This window comes from Onychostoma macrolepis, chromosome 12 (genome assembly GCF_012432095.1).
Source record: "Onychostoma macrolepis isolate SWU-2019 chromosome 12, ASM1243209v1, whole genome shotgun sequence".
NCBI classification, from domain to species: domain Eukaryota; kingdom Metazoa; phylum Chordata; class Actinopteri; order Cypriniformes; family Cyprinidae; genus Onychostoma; species Onychostoma macrolepis.
Genome location: NC_081166.1, coordinates 19174109 through 19196001, shown reverse-complemented (window position 1 = coordinate 19196001; position 21893 = coordinate 19174109). Strand labels below are relative to the sequence as shown.

General features: G+C 42.4%; 1 protein-coding gene and 1 long non-coding RNA gene across 4 annotated transcripts in view; both read left to right on the top strand.

Annotated features, from left to right (window-relative positions):
- Nucleotides 1–1891: 1891 nt before the first annotated feature.
- Nucleotides 1892–21893, top strand: part of plxdc1 (plexin domain containing 1) — a 256512-nt gene continuing 236510 nt past the window's right edge. For 2 of the 3 annotated variants that reach the window (XM_058793072.1, XM_058793070.1), the window contains exon 1: nucleotides 1894–2029. In XM_058793072.1, coding sequence (XP_058649055.1) covers nucleotides 1954–2029 — 76 coding nt within the window. In that variant the 5' untranslated portion in view covers nucleotides 1894–1953. Of the gene's footprint in view, nucleotides 2030–21893 lie in introns of all 3 variants that reach the window. The other variant, XM_058793071.1, reaches the window with a different exon arrangement.
- On the top strand, nucleotides 5697–6909 carry LOC131550717 (uncharacterized). Its single transcript, XR_009273622.1, has 3 exons — nucleotides 5697–6232; nucleotides 6483–6564; nucleotides 6829–6909. It is a non-coding gene; the product is annotated as an uncharacterized LOC131550717 (long non-coding RNA).

Genomic DNA, 21893 nt, shown 5'->3' with positions numbered 1-21893 from the left:
GTGTGTATATATATTAGTGGTGGGCCGTTATCGGCGTTAACGTGCTGCGTTAACTTGAGACTCTTATCGGGCGATAAAAAAAAATATCGCCGTTAATCTATTCTCAAAGTTGGGTTGGGAGCTGGGTCTATACTACGCAAGCTATGATGACTTTCATCTCGATATTTTAGCGCGGATGTATACCTAGCCGAATTGCACTGTAGGGGGCGAGAACGAGTCTTCGAACGTGTGTGTATGCGTGCTAACATGGATGCAGCTATGAAGCCGCCGGGTTTGCTTCAGGGAAAATTTATTTTTAAGAAGCTTCCCAATGGAAATTGGCAAGTCATTTCTGTCTCTACCTTACATGGTCAAGCTCTCTGTATCGCGCGCACAGCGGAGTTCCGCCCCGGTTCGCACACACACACACACAGACACACACACAAACAAACAAACAAATGTAAGCACACACACAAGTGAGCACACTCCCAATCCTATTTGTAAATATTAAGCCACAAAACGTCTATTTAAATATGACTTCTGTGTGTCTCTGTGTTAATGTATGGCGCAGACGCACGGGTTTGTTCACTACTCATACAGAAGACCGCGTGATGCTTGCGGCGATATTAACGTCTGTCGTCTCACTAAATGAGGACGTAAATACATAAACAACATCTCCAGAACTGCTCTGAGAGTCACTTCATGAGCATTCGAGCGTTTCATTTGAGAAAAACTATCCTCACGGCAACCCGTCAAAATAAAAGTTCGGTTTCACTTGAAGACATTGGGCAGAACGTAATAGGCTACTACTACTAAAACTATTAAAACCTTATCTTTAAGGAATAATCATACAATGTCTTCAATGTTATTATCAATATTAAATTCTTGATGACTGCTAGTTGTTTACTACTAGTAGTGAACTTATTCTGATCTACTTGGCAGAATTCAAATGAGCCATTTTAATCTAGATTAATTTAATCTAGATTAATTAACAGTGAGATTAATCTAGATTAAAAAAATTAATCTATGCCCACCACTAATATAAGACTCGTTCTCGCCCCCTTACAGTGCAATTCGGCTAGGTATACATCCGCGCTAAAATATCGAGGTGAAAGTCATCATAGCTTGCATAGTATAGACCCAGCTCCCAACCGAACTTTGAGAATAGATTAACGGCGATATTTTTTTTATCGCCCGATAAGAGTCTCACGTTAACGCAGCACGTTAACGCCGATAACGGCCCACCACTAATATATATATATAAATATATATAATTTTAGCAGTATTTTATTAGTTAGAGAAAATTATTAATCATTTTCTCTAACTAACGCTGAATCACTGTCAAAAGTTAAACCATTTTCTTCACAAAACTCAATAAAAATGTAAAACAGGTTTCTGAGATGTTGAGATGAACTAAATTCCACTTACAATCCACATAATGAAGTCACTTCACAAAAATGAAACATTGTATGTTGAAACTTTGAAATGTATATTGAATGTTGCATAATACAAATTGTTTTGCTTTTTTTTTTAAATAGAATATAATATATACTGCATATTAAGTAGTAGTGAAATCACCTCCAGATTTCTACAGAAAGAGAGAGTAGAGCAATAAAGAACAGTCCTGAGTAGCAACACTGTTTTAGTTGATCTCTCTGCCATACCTCTATTTTCAGCTCCTGCATTAAAATGCATTTTAATATACCACAATTCACTGAAATACAAGGAAGCAGAAACAAGTCAGAACCCCTTGTTTTCAGAGTGCAAAAAGCCAGAAGGGAGGGAAGAACAGAGGGAGGGGAAAAAAATAAGGGAGAAAAGGAGGGGATTAGTCCAGGGAAAAGGAGAGTACGTAAAACCCAATTCAGAGAGAGAAAAGGCGAGGTGACAGGAGGAGGGAGAGGAGGAGCAGAAGACGCGACTAGAGTAGTGCATAAAGGAAAGTGAGAGTGAGAGAAGGATTGTGGGGAGGACATGGGTCTGTGTGCTGTGCTGTTGATTTGTCTCTCACAGGCAGAGCTGACCAGAGTGTGGGCTCAGGAGCAGAGAGGTAAGACATTATTAAGCACACACAGAAATATAATGGCTTAACAACATGTAAGACGTGCTCAGATTCACTGATATAAACATCATAATCCTCACACACACATACAGAGGCATTTGAGCAGTTGATGTTTTGTGTAATTTCAAACCATCAATCCAAACTATTAAATGACAAGCAAATATACACAGATATTGATGGGCAAATATTTTAACTGATCTTGTCTGTTTATCTATACTTAACTCTGATGTTCTGTTGAGATTAACTGTCATGTTTGGGTCCCAGAGATCCCAATGGTGTATGATTTGAAAATTAATCATTTTATTTCACACTTCAAATTATTTAAATAAATTTCACTAACCTAATGAAAATCCAGTAGACTATTTGTTAACTTTAACCCTCTGGTGTATCATAAAGTAGGCATGCACTTTAAAATGAATGAACAATCAAATCAATCAATCAAGACTGTTATCCAGTGTAGTAGTTGCCTCTGTCAGTTTGACTCTAGCAAACACACACACACACACACACATACACACGCACACGCACACTAATACAAATAAACCAACAAATTAGTATTAATTGTTATAAAAGTATTTTATAGTTATAAATGTTAACATACAATAGTTTTGTGTAAATGTTCATTTTAAATTATAATAAAGACAACTTTATAGATTTATTAAATAAATATATGAAAACCTAAATACTCCATATTACCTAAATGGAGTAATTTGGTGATTAATCAGAACCAGGGTGACAGGTGTGTTGAAGCAGGTTGGAACTGAAGTCTGTAGGGAGGTAGCTTTCCAGGAGCAGGGTTGGAGATCCTGCAGTAGAGCATGGCACTAACAACACCAAGATCATGTGTTCAGTTCCCATGCATGAAATAAAAATAAAAGCTTTAATGCAACATAAGTTGCTTTGGACAAAAAGCCTTTATAAATGTATTACAGCTGGAAAAAATATAAATTTTCAAACATGGTTGAGAACATGTTTGCCATTAGTTTATCAAACATATAGTTCTGACGCAGACTTACACATTTGTCAGAGAGTTAAGCTTTTTTTTGTCTTTAAAGCTCACCTATTTGTCTGTTGAACAACAGTGTGTTTCTATGCATGTATACCTTAGTGAAGTTGTGATGGTTCTCAATTTCAGTCCTGCTAAAGAGTTTACGAGTCAGAGAAAATGAATCCATGCATTGAATGCTGAGGTTTGTGTTCTAAAGGCAGGTTCCGCTCATGAAGAACACAGACCGATTATCCCTCTTCCCAGCCCACATCAACTTTCTGTTCAACAGACGTCAATCAGAGAACAGGGAAAGAGCAGTACAATGTTTCTGGGTCATGCGACATGGGGGTTTAGCAAAAAAAAAAAAAAAAAAATTGTTGGCCAGGGTTATACATTTTCATTCAATCATTCTTAGAATTGTCAAAAGACCAAATTCATGTAAACCATGTGTATTTGTGTTGTGTACATAAACAGCAGTCCTACATATGTCTTTTTTTAATACATTACCCTTATATTCTTTCTCTCTCTCTTTTTTTTTTCATGGCACACACCCTATGTGTGTGTGTGTGTGTGTGTGTGTGTGTGTGTGTGTGTGTGTGTGTGTGTGTATTTCTGTCGTCCTTGGAGATACTGTATTTTTAGAGGGCCTGGTTCTTCTCTCTACCAGGCAGCACTGCTCTACTTTCAGTGGCCTCTCTGTCCCTCCCACACAGCCCTTCTTTCTGGTCCCTCTGAGACACGTATGTGTGCATGATATAGAGTGAGATCCAACAAAATCTGTTACAGACAGTTAATAAAGTGAGGATAAGAGCTTTGTTTTAGCATGACCCTAAAAAAAAGCATACTAAACAAAAGTGTATACTATACACATCTGAGGCCTTAAGTCATGCGTACATTGCTAAAACCCATCACCGCAGCAGTGAGCTAGTTAATGAAATTATGTAAAAGACTGCAAAATGACTATGGGACACAGAAGAAGAAAGAATAACTAAATAAATAAAACTGCAGTCTCAGTTGAAGATAAGTCTCATTCAAGATTTTCAGCTTATTCTCATGTTCTCTGGTGATCAGTGCAAAATCAATTGCAAACATTTCTTCCATGATGCTTGTTGTTTTGTTGCTTGTGTGAGAATGAATTTAGGGATCAGGGGGCTGTTTCATAAAACAAGTTTACCAAATAAACCAGGCTTATTTCAGTTAGTCTTACTTACGGTCGCTTAATTTGGTTTCAGAAAGCAAATTCACTATAGCTCAAGCTCATTCACTGTGGCAACTTATGCTGGGAAAGGACGATTCTATTAGGATGATTCTAATCGATTGGGGGGAGGGGGGGCACACTTAGAATCGCCCTGTTTTCTGTGTTAGTGTCGCAAAGATGAAAATGATCCTGATTCGCCATCTCCTCATTAGACGCGCCATTAGAGAGAAGTGCATCTTCACGGATTATAATGAAAGAGTTTTTGTTTTCGATTTGATTTATTTCGTTAAGTAGTAATTCAAATCTTTCTTTAGATATGTGTATCATGTCTGTGAGGCATGTATTTGCTGACTTTCAGTTAATTTTTGTGAAGCGCTCCTGTTCAAGACGAGATGGCGCATCATTGTTTTCTTTATTTTATAAAATTATTTTATGTATTTTATAAAAAGTTTTGTTGATATTGTGAGCGCACACAAATAAAAGTAGACCCTTTAACAGTTCCGAATGATGTATTACTCTTACCTTCATGAGCAAAAATTACGTAAGCTGTTTCCATTGAAAAAAATGCAATTGATTGCACTGGTGCCTCCATGTCCTGCACTTTAGCTTCCACTCTCCGCACAAACTATGATGCAGCACACATTTATCTAGGGTTAACGTTTAAACATTGTTATATGCTTGAACTGTTTTAATATATCTATAAATTTTATTTTAGGCAAGTCGTGATGATTTGAGAAGGCTAAATTGATCAAATATGGCTATGATCAGCCTGCCGGTCTGGCGCTGGCCGCTTGGTCGTTACTTTATGAAAGAAAAAACTTATTTAACGAACAAAAAAATGCTCCAAATTTTTTTTCTAAATTAACTTAAAAAAAATAAAAAAATAAATATAATCACTTTGCCATTACATACAAAACTGAACTATTTTAATAGCTGAAAAAGTATAATCTGATTTGGGAGAAGGGGGAAAAAAGACGGGCTCGGGTCGGACTCGGGCTGGTAATTCTGTTAAGCTGTCGGACAAGGGCCGGGCTAGGGCCTGATCTGTACGGAGGGGGACACCAACAACCCCCTAAGGTGGAAGGTATGCTTTCAGTGCTATCAGGCTAATGTTAGCGTTTTCCAAGATGTCCTACTGCACCTTTAATATAGTTGCTACTTGCCCATCCAGTTGATCAGCCAGGCAGCCTTTCTCTCTGGTTTTATTTGCTGTACCTTTTGTGGTTCAATTAAATTAAATTCAATTCAAGTTTATTTGTATAGCATTTTTTACGAAGCACATTGTTGCAAAGGAGCTTTACAGAAAATTAAAGTTTCTACATTATATTTACCAATAGCTTAGCAGCGGTGACTATCTCAAGTTGATGTCTATATGGCAGAAATGTGCGGTAAAAATCAAGAAGTTAGTTAATGTCTTGTAATGCAAAATTTGGTAGTTGTGTATGTTGTCCGAGGGTTGGCATCATCTGAGGTCCTCTGGGGGGTTGGCATCATATCTTCTCAGGTGTTCGGTCATCTCAGGTCTTTGTAAGGGTTGGATCCAGACTGAAGCTTGGGTAATTCCTAAACTGTAACCAATTTTTGTCATTTGAACAGTATTTTACTGTATTATGTACAGTAAGATACTGTAAAATGTATATACAGTATTTTACTGTAAACTGCAAAGCATTATGGGAAAATATATGGTCACTACAATAAACAACTGTAAATTTACAGTAGTGAACTTGCCCACGAAAAACTGACCAATGGCAAGTGAGATTTATTTTGTTTGCTGTTTGGTGGAAGCAGTGGTAAAAGGACAAAAGAGACACGTTGCACTGTTAACTGGACAAAAAGGTTAGTATATTATTTCTGTTTTATGCAAAACTGAGATATTTTAAGATGTTTTAACTTGGTAACAGCAAACTAACATTATTCATCGTGTCGTTTTTCATGTCGGGAGTTAGAGCCTTTTTTCTGACTGATGGCTGGATTAACGCCGCCATAACGGTGATAACATCGACTGGTGAGTAAATTAAGGTCACCTATATTAGTCAAAATAAACCTTATTAAACTGAGAAACACGTTTGTAGGTTCTACTGCCCTTTGATGCAAGTTAGTTAATCTGGCGAGTCGTTACTTAACCTTAACAGCGAACTAACGTGAAATAATGTTACTGAGATAAAGTGCGTAGGCAACACCACTGTTTCAATTCAGTGGAGATTTTAAACAGTATTTTTAAGTACTTCTTTTGTTTGTTCTTTTCAAATTTCTAGTCTAGATTTTGTCGACAACGTCGGAGGTGTATTTTGGAGCCTCTTCTTGTGAATGCCATAGTATCGATGATAACATCAACTGGTAAGTTAATAATGTCAGTTAGCCGAAGTTAACGAACACAGAGAAGCATAATATCTTTTGTACACTGCCTCTTTATCGCAAGTGTAATTCTCTTCAAATGCTATTTAAGTTAGAAACGTGTGTACCAATGTTGTATGTAACTTTAGAGACGGTCCATATTCAGTGAGAGACGTAAAATAAACCTGCAAGCTAACATGAAATACTGAGGAAAACTGAGTTAAGAAATACCACTGTAAAGTACATCTTTTGTATTTTATTTTCAAGTTTGTGATCTTGTGGTCATGTCGTCTGCATCGGAGGAGTATTGGACTCTTTTCCTGTGATTGCCGTCGTAACAACAGGTGAGCTTTCATCTAATGTTACTAAAGTAGCCAAATTAGCCACAGGCTGCTGTTCTCCACTAACTTACTTTTTAAAGAGAGGAACGGGCTAGCAATATATTAATATAGTAAGTTTTGCTTATAAATATAAAAAATGTGGTAACACTGTGAACTAACATGGAATAAACAACAACTGTATTGTCATTAACTAACATTAACAAAGATTAATAAATAGTGTAAAATAGTGTAAACAATTTTTCATTGTTTTTTCATGGTAGGTAATACATTAAACCAATGTTAACAAATGACACCTTATTGTAAAGTGTTACCAAAATTTTTTATTTTATTCAAAATGTTTGTATTACTGTACAGTATTTTTTTTTCTGATCATAAACTATAGTAACACAAAAAGGGTGTTGTGACTCTGTTACAGGAGATTTCTCCAAGCAAAAACATTTTTGTCCATTTTACAGAAATGCAGAATTAGGTAATCCCAAATACAATTTGTTTTACATTGCATTTACATTCATGTATTTGCCAGATGCTTTTAGCCAAAGCAAGTTATATTGTATTTAATGTAGGGGAGCACGGGACACAACCTAACACTGACTTTCTTAGCATGTGTAAATCCATGTGGGGTTCAGAGTATAATTTTTTTATACACTTTACTTTCACACTTGTCTAGTAAAAATATGTTGCGTTGTTTCATAATAACAGGTGTATATGTTTTTCGTTATTTATCTCAAAAAAATGGAAGTGACAACATGCCCCGTAGGTGGGGTACATTGTAACATGTGAGGGGCACGTTGTAACATAACCATATGAGAGTTTAAAATATTATCGGATCTAATGAAAAAAAAATATACAAGACAAACTAAAATAGTTTGTCAATAAAATAAAATCATTAACTTTTTCAAATAAAATAATGGTGTTTTTTTTAAGAATGAAAAATAATCTAATTTTGGAGTTTGACAATGAACACATTGCAACCATGCTTGGAACGGCTCTGACCGCAACACACAGCTACATACAGTATACAGTGTAGTTCAAAACAGAGTGCTCAAATGAAGAAACGCATTCAGAAATTCAGAAATGATACACTCCCCTCCCTCCACACACAGCTGTCATAGGACACAGGGCACGAGACACATAAACGAGCCAAAATGCTTTACATTTCTTGAAATAATTTCTGAACATTAAACATTGATTCTCAGTCTTTATTCACCTGCTTCTTGTGGCTTCTCATTGAAACTCATAAAAGTAAATGGTGTAAATTGCATTGCTAATGTCATAGAATAGCATAGTTTAATAATACCGGGGCACATTGTAAAACAGTGTTACAACGTTCCCCATCTATGCAACTGGAATTTAAAACTGGTTAGTGTCTTCTGCTAGTTAATGAAGCATTATAAAACTATCTAAACTGATAACAGATTGGAGATTAAAATAATAGCAGATTTGTCTAATTTGAAATGAATACTAAAAACTGAGATGACAAAATTTACTTCAGCCAGAAATGTACTTCTGCTTTGGTAGAATAAATATTCAGCGACATCTTCCAAAGATTTTTGAATTTTGGTGCACTTTATTCTCTATATAGTGTTGATAGTTAGTAAATACTGTAAATTTGGTTATGCTAGCATGTGTGGAAATATTTAAACCATGTGTGTTACAACTTACCCCATGTTAGTTTGTGCCCTGTGCTCCCCTACACATTTTATTAAGTTATTAATTCCCTGGGAATCAAACAGGGCGGCGCTATGGGTGTGTGCGCATCAAGATTGAGTTTTCATGCGCATTAAAATTATTTCTATTAAAGCAGCACTTAAACAGCAAAATGCAGCTGCTTCAGGTATCTTTAACTTACTGTAGCCTATAAATTCATAATACCGATATCCCCATCTGACAAAATTAGATTACTGTTACTGTATAGCAACAAATATAGATTTTTAATCATGGTATTATAAACACAGATTTAGAAATGACTAGATTATATGGACAGATTGGTTAGCATTTAGCATGGTCTGTGGCAGAGTTTACTAAGTGTCAGGGCAACAAAATTCAATAAACAAGAAGTTAATATTAAGTGATTTAAATCGTGAAGAAAATATTGTCTTTTCCCAAAAACGGTTCTTAACAAAAGCCATGTTGTGCGTCTCTGCACACAACAGTGTTTCATTACTGAAAGAATTTACCTTTTTTGAATGCCTTGAATCAGTGATTCACTGATCCATTCATCCATTCATAAAAACAGTTTCTTCATTCCTGAAAGAATCAGCAGTTTTTAATGAAAAGATTGAATAAATGACTCAATGGCTCAGTCATTAAGACAGTGGCTTGCTGCCACCTACTGGTAATTTTAGTCTCATTTTTTAAAAGTATCATTCTATTTTTTTTCTCTATCGTTACATATTTTTGTGTTTATATTAAAAACATTAATTTCATAATATTATTTATGCAATTTGTAAGTGCACATTATAATTAATTACACTTGTCGCTTTAACCCTTTAACGTGCATTGTAATCGCACGGTTGACCTTTTTTTGCTATCAAATTACTGTAATTAAAACTCGCCAAACCCCATTTTTGGCTGTTTGTCCTTATACCCCTCATTGAATAGAGTGTGTTATTGCAATTATATCCACTGGGTGGCACTGCAGCAAAAATATATTGTTGCCGAAAAGCCACAACAAAACCGAGAATGTATTGATGTGATGCCTCCCTTCTAACACTAGCTGCAAATGACGTTAAAAGTTGAGATTAAAAAATATATATATATCAGATTCTAGACCTAGACCTCCTAACAGTATATTTTGTTAAATGGCAGAAATGCGGTGATAAAATGTCTCTCTGTTTGTACTTTAGAAAAAGTGCTCAACTGCTCGGTTGAGTTGCCCAGTCAGGGTAAAATGAACTGAACACTAGCTATACTCAGCAACGCGGTCATAACTCGGTATAGCACTGCACAAGATCATAGATGAAGTTGTTCCTTTGTTTGAACAAAAACCAATGCGTTGTTACATAGAACAAATTATTAAAATGATATGGTGTGATATTATATTTCTGTTATATTGACTATACACACATCTATATATATTGATTATATGCCTTTTACCTTACATTTTATTCAGATTGTCATTAATCTATTATTTATTATTTTTATTATTTGTAATGCAATTTAATAATAATTTTTTTATGCTTATTGTTTTTATTTTCATTATTTAGTTTTGATATATTTGTTTATTTACTTTAAATGATTAGATTTCTATTACATTTAATGTTGATTTTTTTTTTTTTTTTTTTTTTTACAGTGGATTGTTGTGTTATAATAAGAACAGTTTTATATATATATATATATATATATATATGTAATCATGGGTAAGTCATGGGTATTGTTAACATATTCTACTGTCTGTAATGTTTTTATACACAAAAACCTTAAACTTCAGTTGCACAAATGAAAAATTCTATTAATGCATTATACTTTTTAGTTCATGCCGAGAATTACCTTAAATGGGCAAGTCAACCGGCTGGTTATAATTTTTGGCAAATGTATTTCTTAGTGTGACTGTTAAAGGGTTAAAAAAAAAAAAAAAAAGCCACTTAGCCAATGTAACTTTTCAGCATAGCCTGTTTTATTTGACTTGTATCCCGTGTATTCTGATACATAAATTAATGTCTCTGGGCTAAGCCCCGGATATCCTCTCACCCTAGAACCGCCCCTGGAATCAAACCCATTAATTCAGCATTCTAACACTTTGCTCTACTGATTGAGAATGCATTGTAAAAAATGGAGCTTTAATAATTTGAATGTGATGGATTATCAACTAATTATGTACCTTCCTTTGTAGGTGCGTTCAGATGTAGTATATAAGGTTTTATTAACATCAGAGTGCATACAGCACCAAGTTTGACAGTTGAGTCAAATTCTGTAAACACTGCTTTGAAAAATAAGGCTTTTTTTTTTTTCTTGTGCTTGCAGGTTCATTCAGATCTTTGTGGCATCAAATGCATTGAAAGTCACAGGTCAGCTGGAATTCTGGAAAGAGGGTGCAAAGAAAAAGGATCTGCCTGAATCCCATCCTGCTGTTTCTCATCGGAGAGCTTGTCAACTTTGACTGTCAAAATTACTGAAATTTAACACCACAAACTCATTTTTACTGTATTATTTGATTTTATTAACACTACCAGTCAAAAGTTTTTGAACAGTAAGATTTTTAATGTTTTTAAAGAAGCCTCTTCTGCTCACCAAGCCTGCATTTATTTGATCCAAAGTACAGCAAAAACAGTACAATTTTGAAATATTTTTACTATTTAAAATAAATGTTTTCTATTTGAATATATTTTAAAATGTAATTTATTCCTGTCATCAAAGCTGAATTTTTAACATCATTACTTCAGTGTCACATGATCTTTCAGAAATCATTCTAATACTCTGATTTGCTGCCCAAAAAAACGTCTCAGTTACGTACGTAACCCTCGTTCCCTGATGGAGGGAACGGAGACGTTATGTCGTGACGACATAGGGGATTTACTTGGAAGCCCCAATCATCTCTGACTTTAAGAGAAAACGCCAATGAATAATGGCTAGTGGATTTTGCATACCTGAGCCACTCCCCGTGCACATGGGTATAAATAGGCGGCAGGTGCATCCACTCATAAGGTTTTACGCTGAGGAGCCGAGAACGAGTCCCTGGCAACCAGCGATGGTTCAAGATTGTGGCATGGGGACATAACGTCTCCGTTCCCTCCATCAGGGAACGAGGGTTACGTACGTAACCGAGACGTTCCCTATCTGTCGGTTACTACGAGTTATGTTGTGATGACATAGGGGTCCTATGGAAAGCGCCACAACCTGAACCCGTCACAACCTTGTGGCATGCAGATGCTGACAAGCGAGCACGTGACAGACAAATGCCATGCGAAAGGTCGCAACCTTCCCATCACCCCAGTGCTAATTCGCTAACCTTGGTGCCCGCAGGGACCACTGAGTACATTGCTGCTGGAGATAGCCAAGCCACTGTTCCTTTCCCCACAGAAGTCGGAAGGGATGTCGACCTTCAATGAAAGATAGCTTCAAGTCTTTCCTATTTGTTGTTACAGCTTGGCAGTAATGACGGGGAAGCGGGTTTTCCAGAGAAGGGCGCTACGGAGGCCACATCCTGCCCGAAGGGAGGTAACATGTGGAGACACCGATATGGACTGACCCAGGCCTGGGCCAGTACCACATACGACTGGACCCTGGGGCAGATCCTACCGAGGGGTAGGGAGGGCTCTGTCAAAGGGAAGACACGGGTTTACCGAGAGGGAAACCTTACCGTGGAAGAATACACATATGGGATTACCCGAAGGGAATCAAGCCATATGGACAACTAGCCCAGTACAGGGGCTGACCGGAGACCTGGGCGAGCTAACACCAGTACTGGGCCTGGCGTCAGACTGCTCCGCCCAGTCTGACTGCCGGGGGTGCTGGAGGAACTCCACCAGGGTTCGCCGTCTGGGGAACTGAACTGGAGGAGGGAAAAGACTGAGGAGGAATGGCTCAGCAAGCATGACACTGGCCAGCTCTTCCCGCCACTTACCTGTTACCCAACACATGAGAAGAAACTGGCTCGACGCGGAGATTGTAAAATCTTGCCAAGGTGTTCGGTGTCGCCCAGCCCGCAGCTCTACAGATGTCAGCCAGAGAAGCGCCGTACGCCAACGCATAGGAGGAGGCAACACTCCATGTGGAGTGAGCCCTCACCCCCAGGGGGCACGGCTCACCTTGAGATTGGTACGCCAATGCGACAGTATCCACTAACCAGTGGGCCAACCTCTGCTTGGAGACTGCCTTCCCTTTCTGCTGACCTCCGTCGCAGACAAAGAGCTGCTCAGAGCTTCTAAGCTCCGGGTGCGGTCCACATATATGCACAGCGCTCTTACGGGACACAGCAATGCCAAGGCTGGGTCTGCCTCCTCCGAGGGCAGTGCTTGCAGGTTCACCACTTGATCGCAAAAGGGTGTGGTGGGAACCTTGGGCACGTATCCAGGCCGGGGTCTCAGGACAACGTGAGAGTAGACCGGCCCGAACACAAGGCACTCTTCGCTCACCGAAAATGCTTGGAGGTCCCTGACCCTCTTGATGGAAGTGAGTGCGGTCAGGAGCGCTGTCTTAGCAGACAGGAACTTAAGCTCAACTGAGTCCAGCGGCTCAAAGGGACCCCTCTGAAGCCCAGCCAGGACAATAGAGAGATCCCAGGAGGGCAGCAGGGGTGGTCTAGGAGAATTTAACCTTCTAGCACCCCTCAGGAACCTAACGATGAGATCGTGCTTTCCCAGGGACCAGCCGTCCACTGCATAGAGATGTGCTGTGACAGGAAAGAAAGCACTACTCCAATCGTGCATCTTCGGGGGGTCTTCTCAGCGAAAAGAACACCAGTTCACGAACAGACTCCATTCAGCGCATAGGCTTGCCTCGAAGAGGGAGCTCTAGCCTGAGTGATCGTGTTAACCACCGCTGGTGACAGATCAGCTAAGTCTGCCGTGTCCCGTCCAGGAGCCACACATGGAGGTCCCAGAGGTCTGGACGCGGTGCCAAATGGTGCTTGAAAGGAGGTCCTTCCTCAGAAGGATGCACCAGGAGGGGCTGTCACGAGGAGTTTGAGTTCCGAAAGCCAGGTCCGGGTGGGCCAATAAGGCGCAACCAGCAAGACCTGCTCCTCGTCCTCCCTGACCTTGCACAGTGTCTGTGTGAGAAGGCTCACTGGGGGAAACGCATACTTGCGAAGAGTCTGAGGCCAGCTGTGTGCCAGTGCTTCCGTGCCGAGGGGCGCCTCGGTCAGGGAGTAATACAGCTGGCAGTGGGAGGACTTGCGGGAAGCCAACAGGTCTACCTGGGCTTCCCCGAATTGACTCCAGATCAGCCAGTTTGTTTCGGGATGGAGTCGCCATTCTCCGGGGAAAGTGAGCTGTCGTGAGAGTGTGTCGGCTGCACGATTGAGTTCCCACGGAATATGGACAGCTCGCAGCGATTTGAGCCGCGTCTGACTCTAGAGGAGGAGATGGCAGGTGAGCTGTGACATGTGACGTGGTCGTAGACCTCCCTGTCATTTGATGTACAAAACGGTTGCAGTCTTGGCCATGCGGGCCAACATGTGCTAGCCAAGCAGCAGCGGCTGGACCGCCGCAAGGCTAGTAGCACTGCCAGCAACTCGAGGCAGTTGACATGCCAAAGCAGTATGGCATGTCTGGTCCTGACCAGAACCCAGAGGCTGCCTGCCCGTTGCATGTAGCGCACCAGCCCGCACTGGAAGCATCCATCGTGACAACGACATGCCGAGACACTTGTTCTAAGGGCACTCCGACCCATAGAAAGACAAGGTCTGTCCAGGGGCTGCATGAGCGGCAACACGTTTGCGTGACAGTCACGCTAACTATACCACGGCGCCATGCCCATCTCGGGACTCGGGAGTGTAACCAGTGCTGAAGTGGTCTCATATGAAGCAATCCAAGCGGCAAGACTGCGGCTGCGGATGCCATATGCCGCAGGAGCCTCTGAAAAGGGTTTCAGTGGTACCACCGTCCTGCCTCTGAAGGAACTCAGGCAGTTCAGCACGGACTGGGCACACTCGTTGGTGAGACGCAGGTCCAGGATTGGTTGAAGACCACCGCCTTTCTTGGGTACGATGAAGTAAGGGCTGTAAAACCTTTGCCTCATCTCGGCTGGAGGGACCGGCTCGATTGCATCCTTTGCCAGGAGGACAGCAATCTCCTCGCGCATGACAGGAGCGTTCCGAGCTACCACCGAAGTCTCGAAAACGCCGCTGAACTTGGGAGGTCGCCTGGCGAACTGATTCGCATAGCCGTGTCGAATCGTGCGCGTGAGCCAAAGAGACTGGCTGGGCAGCGCGAGCCACGCCTCCAGACGCCGTGCAAATGGCTCCAATGGCACGATCGACGTACCCACAGTGGTGCAGCGAAGGGGAGTAGAGCTGGATGGTACAGAAGGCTGTGCGTTCTGAGGCATCCTCGCAGAACTCCCTGGGTCCCAGAGGGGACTTGCTAGAGGTGCGTGGGGAGGCACTGCGTCCCTGAACCGCACTCTCTTGGCCGCTGACAAGATAGGTTGTGGGCGAGAGTGAGGAGGCAAAGCGTTGCACACTGTCGGCCCGTGGACCTGAAAACCTGGAGGAAAAGTAAATTGCTCTTTCTTTTGACAATGTGGGTACCGCTGGCCCTTGAGCTAGTGGCGGAACAGAAACCGAAGATTTTCCACCCGGCCCTCCTCCGGGGGAAGGAGTGGCGCTGTCTCCTGAGAAAGAGCAGCTTCCCACATCTCCGGGTTGCCCATGTCAGGGCCACTTTGTCGCCTATCTGGATGATTAGGGGCCGACTGGGACACGAGGGGCGTCGCACTCCTGCGAGAGACTCAACGCGCCGGCCTATGTGACGATTCAGCACGGGGCGGAGCAGCTCTGGAGGACGCAGGAGGGCGCCCACGGTGACAAGAAGACTGGGGCTTGCTCTGCGGAGGAGCGGTGGAAGATGGTGCATCACGCCAGGGCAAGATGTGTTGGCCTCAGTCTGCTTCTTTACTGCCGAGAACTGCTGGGCACGGTCCTCGACAGTGTTGCCGAACAGTCCAGAAAGCGCACTTTGTCGACATCACTCCTCTCAGCAGGCTGAGCCAAAGATGGTGTTCTTGGACCACAAGTGTGGACATCGCCTTCCCGAGGGACTTCTGTGACTTCCGTCGCCCGTAGTTCCTGCATCGACCTCGGGTTGGTACTACCCTCGTGCATTTTAATTCCTTGGCTGGTGTACTCGCAGGATAGCCATAGCATGCAGGGCAGAGGCAGCTTGGCCTGCAGCACTGTAAGCTTTGGCCACGAGCGGCCATCAGCCTACAGGCTTTGGACAGGAGACGAGACAATTCCTCGAAGTGGCGGCATTTTGCGGGCACAAGTGCACCGCAACCGCACTCTCCACCTGGGAAATGTCAACGTACCCCCTAGCCGCCCCGCCATCAAGGGTAGCAAGGATGGGGGAGGCAGACGAGACGCTTTTGGCTGTAAAAAGGGGCCATCCATAACTTCTTCAACTCCTCATGCACTTCCGGGAAGAAAGGAACCGGTGAGACGGCACAGCAGAATCCGCACAGAACAGCTGCTGCGGGAGGAGTGAGATGTCCGTGGGGACTGGCCCGGCGGAAAGGCTCTCACTTTAATCCTCAGATCGCCCAGAGCACTAGCCGATGGTTCTCTGCTCGTGGCATAGAAGCCAGCGCAGGTAGTGACAGAGGGAGCCCCTCCCATCCCGGTGAGGAGAGAGAGGAGAGAGAGGCGCGATCGCAGCGCTGCCATGGTTACACGCTCAGAATGAACGCATAAACCATCCACGAACGCAGCTTCAGCGTGCTGGATTCCCAGACACTGAAGACAACGATCATGGCCTTGGATGAAGGATAGGAAACGACCGCAACCAAGAGAACATGGCCGGAACAGAGTCTTTAAAAAGACACAAACCGACCGTGATTTACTCTTTTATGAAATCTGCTCTTTTATGAAATCTGCTCTTTTAGTTGAAGTGCCCAGGGGAATTGCTGCAGACAGAGACAACGCTGTTCGCACCGCAACACCAACCAGAACAGCTTCCAGACAGATGATGAATTGCTTTATGGAGATCAACACATTCATCCACTCAGCTCCGAAGTAAAAATCACTACATAACTTGTAGTGACCGACAGATAGGGAAATATTATCATAATTATTATTATATTGAAAATAGCTGAGTCTAATTTTTTCAGGTTTCCTTGATGAATAGAAAGTTCAGAACAGCATTTATCTGAAATATAAATATTTTGTAACATTATAAATGTCTTTATCTTCTCTTTTGATCAATTTAAACCATCCTTGTTAAACAAAACAAAAAAAAAAGTAGTAATTTCTATAAATCTTTTTGCTTTTCAGTATGTATATGTTTTGCCATGATACATGAAGTGCCCAGGGGACTGTGGTGATGCCCTTTTTTCAGCTAGTTCATCCTAGAGATCAAGACTTGTAATTTGTACTTTTAAAAAGAAAATGTTCAACAATTAAAAAGAATATGATCAGAGCTAATGCTCATGAGTTATTGTGATTTTTTTTGGGGTTGGGGTGGTAAAAATCATGGATTACAGTGCAGTACCACAATTTGATTGTTTTTTACAGTTAAAAAATCAAGTCAAGTCAAGTTAAGCTTTATTGTCATTCCGCTACATGCGGGGGCATACAGTGGAACGAAATGTCGTGCCTCACAGGACCACGGTGCTACATAAATACAGGCATACAACAATGGAGTAAGACAATATAAACCTATACACAACTATCCCACTGATAGATTTTGACTATAAATATACTATCTATAAAAAGTACCTATACAAACTAAAAAATACAAACTATACAAACTATACGAATGCTTCAGATAAATACTGTACATGTGCAAGGAGAAACATTGAGTTCAAGCAGCTGGCTGGGGAACAGTGCAGGATGATTTGTAGTGCATGAGCATGTAAACATACATATATTACTGAGTTCTTTTTGTCGGATTTGTGTACACACAGCAGTGTGTGTGAAAAGTGACTAGTGCGCATAGAGGAGGAGAGTGTGCTACTACAGGTGGTTTGTACAGGCCCACTCACCTGTGTGTAGCACACTTCGAATTGCACGTTACATGTTACAGGAGGTAGGGGGTTTGTATGGGGGTTCAGAGAGGGGCGGGGTGATTTGAGTTCAGGGCTCTCACAGCCTGGGGGAAAAAGCTGTTGAGCAGTCTGGCAGAGCGGGCTCTGATGCTCCGCACCGCCTTCCTGATGGTAGGAGCTGGAAGAGACTGTGGGAGGGGTGTGTGGAGTCCTTCACGATACTGTTGGCTTTGCTGGAGCATCGTGTGAGGAAAATATCCAGGATGGAGGGGAGAGGGGCACCGATGATCCTTGCAGCGGTGTTCACTGTCCGCTGGAGGGTCTTGCGGTCTGCTGCAGTACAGTTCCCGTACCAGACAGTGATGCAGCTGGTCAGCACACTCTCAATGGTGCCCCTGTAGAAAGTGGTGAGGATGGGTGGAGGGAGACTTGCTCTTTTCAGCCGGCGGAGGAAGTGTAGGCGCTGTTGTGCCTTCTTGGAGAGAACATGGTGTTGGTGGACCAGGTGAGATCCTCTGTGATGTGCACCCCCAGGAATTTAGTGCTGCTGACTCTCTCCACAGTCGAGCTGTCGATGGTCAGTGGGGGGTGATCAACGGAGTTTCTCCTGAAGTCCATCATCCATCAGGTTGTTAGTGCCACACCATTCAGCCAGCTGTGCCACTTCCTCTCTGTAGTGCGTTTCATCGTTGTTGGTTGCTGATGAGACCTACCACTGTTGTGTCATCAGCGAACTTGATGATGTGGTTGGAGCTGGACTTGGCAGTGCAGTCGTGGGTCAGCAGCGTGAAGAGCAGCGGGCTGAGCACACAGCCTTGTGGGGCACCTGTGTTCAGTGTGGTAGTGCTCGAGGTGTTGTGGCCGACACGGACTGACTGAGGTCTTCCGGTTAGAAAGTCTAGGATCCAATTGCAGAGGGAATTGTTAAGGCCAGCAGGTTGAGTTTATTTATGAGCTGTTGTGGGATTATTGTGTTGAATGCTGAGCTGAAGTCAATGTACAGCATTCTAACGTAGGAGTGTTTATTTTCTAGGTGGGTAAGAGCCAGGTGGAGAGTGGAGGAAATTGCATCGTCCGTAGAGCGGTTCGGACGGTATGCAAACTGGAGCGGATCGAGTGTGTTGGGGAGGCTGGTTTTGATGTTGTGCATGACTAACCTCTCAAAGCACTTCATTATGATTGGAGTCAGTGCTATGGGACGGTAGTCATTTAGACAGGACACGACATGATTTCTTTGGTACCGGTATGATTGTTGTGGATTTGAGACATGTGGGGACGACTGCCTGGCTCAGCGAGGTGTTGAAGATATCTGTTAGGACATCTGTCAGCTGTGCAGCACAGTCTTTCAGTACACGGCCAGGTATGTTGTCGGGACCCGCAGCCTTGCGTGGGTTGATCCTAGATAGGGACTTCCTTACGTCGGCTGCAGACAGACAGAGCGCCTGGTCATTGGGAGGTGTGGGCAGTTTTTGTGCAGGTGTGTCATTCTGCATTTCAAACCGTGAGTAAAAGTGGTTGAGTGCATCTGGGAGGGATGTGTCGTCATCACAGGCCTGTGGCGGGGGCTTGTAGTCTGTGATGGTCTGAATAGCTTGCCACAGGCTCCGTGTATCACTGCTGTCTGTGAAGTGATTGTTGATTTTTTGAGCATATGACCGTTTTGCATTTTTGATGCTGCGGGACAGATTGGCTCTTGCTGTTTTGAGGGCTGCTTTATCTCCTGATCTGAATGCTTCATCTCTGATCTTTAGCAGCCCACGAACCTCTGCTGTCATCCATGGCTTCTGGTTGGCGCGTGTGGTGATGGTCTTGGTGACTGTCACATCATCAGTGCACTTTTGGATGTAAGCAGTCACAGTTTCAGTGTACTCCTGCAGGTCTGTGTGGTTGTTGTAGGTGGCCGCCTCTTTGAACATGTTCCAGTCTGTGTCCTGGAAGCAGTCCTGCAGTGCTGAGGTGGCATTGTTTGGCCATACCTTGATCTGTTTGTGAACCGATTTGGCCAGTTTCAGAAGTGGTCTGTATGCTGGGATTAGCATAACAGAGATGTGGTCCGAGTACCCGAGGTGGGGGCGGGGTTCAGCTTTGTATGCGCCTAACTGTTGTGTAAACAAAGTCCAGTGTGTTATTTCCTTGTTGCAAAGTTCACATGTTGGTAGAACTTTGGCAAAACTGTCTTTAAGTTTGCGTGGTTGAAGTCACCGGCTATGATGAAAAAGCCGTCGGGGTTATTTGTTTGTTGTTCGCTGATGGCGCTGTACAGCTCGCGAAGCGCGTCCTTTGCGTTTGCGCACAGGGGGATGTATACCGCGACACTAACAATGGCCGTGAACTCCCGCGGCAGATAGAACGGTCGACACTTCACAAACGTAAACTCCACCAGCGATGAACAGTGTTTTGTCACTACCCCAGCATTGTTACACCATTCTTTGTTGACGTACACACACAAGCCACCGCCGCGAGTCTTACCAGACAGTGATGAATCTCTGTCCGCGCGGTAGCAAGTTAGTCCGTGCAGCTGAATGGCGGAGTCCGGGATGTTGTCGTTCAGCCATGTTTCAGTGAAAACAAACACACAACAATCCCTTGTCTCATGCTGTGTATATCGACTGAGTTGAATTAAGTCCAGTTTGTTTTCCAGAGAGCGAACGTTTGAGAGCATGAGTGTTGGAAGAGCCGGTCTTGTGGGGTTTTCCTCAGCCTAGCTCAGATACCTCCGCCACCGCGCTTCCGTCCTCTCTCACACCGCCATGACGCCGCCTTGTGTGGGTAGCGACAGTAGGCGAGGCCGCGGTCTCGAGGTCCGGCTTCAGCAGTAAACAGAGGCCTCGTAGCTTCTCAGTAGCCGCTGGCGAGAGTTGGTCTTTGTATGCGTTGCCGATATCCAAAAGTCTTTGGCGAACATATATGAGTTTAGGAGTGATTTCCTTATGAACTAACGGTAAATTTACACTATTTGGAGACGAACAGACGACATTAAAAGACAAAAAAGCACCGTCTTTGGGACCTGGAGCAGCCGCTGCGTCTGATCGCGCCGCCATCTTGGATCCGAAAAGTTTAAACTACATGAAAATAAACACTACAGCACTAATACTGTAAATGAAAATACGGTAAAAATACTGTAAATGGAAATACAGTAATAATACTGTAAATTCAAATACAGTAAAGCCAATATTATAATGTTAATGCAAATACAGTAATAATACTGTAAATTAAAATACAGTAACACCATTATTATACTGTAAATGCAATTACAGTGATAATACTGTAACCATTTTTACAGTAATTTACTGTCATCCAGCTGCCAGTAAGTTACTGTAAAATTTACAGCAACCTTTTTACCAGAAACAGAGATGGTAGTAGAGAAAAATTAGCGTAGCTGCTGTTCCACCTAAGCAAAAATTATGTGTTCAACCCAAGCAAAAGAATGAAAAGGTGCATTTGATCAGATGTTACTGAAGAACAAGGTTATGAGATACATTATGTTAAAGAGATGTGTCTTTAATCTAGATTTAAACAGAGAGAGTGTGTCTGAACCCCGAACGTTATCAGGAAGGCTATTCCAGAGTTTGGGAGCCAAATGTGAAAAAGCTCTACCTCCTTTAGTGGACTTTGCTATCCTAGGAACTACCAAGAGTCCAGAGTTTTGCGAACTTAGGGAGCGGGATGGATTTTAGCGTGATAGAAGACTAGTTAGGTACGCAATGAGCTAAACCATTTAGGGCCATTTTGTAAATTATACGGAACTTAATAGGTAGCCAGTGCAGAGAATGTAAAATTGGGGTAATATGATCATATTTTCTTGACCTGGTAAGGACTCTAGCAGCTGCATTTTGGACTACCTGTAGCTTGTTTATTGAAGATGCAGGACAACCACCGGTTACACTTTATATTAGGTGGCCTTAACTACTATGTACTTACATCAAAAAATAAGTACAATGTACTTATTGTGTTCATATTGTATTGCAAAACACATTTGCTGCTATTGAGGTGGGATATGGGTAAGGTTAGGGAAAGGTTTGGTGGTATGGGTAGGTTTAAGTGTGGGTTAAGATGTAAGGGATGGGTTGACAGTGTAATTATAAATGTAATTACAGAAATTAATTACACATGTAAGTACGTATAGGTATTTTAAAAAATATAAGTACAATGTAAAAACATGCATGTACACAATAAGTGCATTGTATCAAATGATTAATTTAAATGTAAGTACATAGTAGTTAAGGCCACCTAATATAAAGTGGGACCCAACCACCTAGCAGTGCATTACAATAGTCTAGTCTAAAGGTCATGAATGCATGAACTAGCTTTTCTGAATCAGAAACAGGTAGCATGTTCCGTATCTTG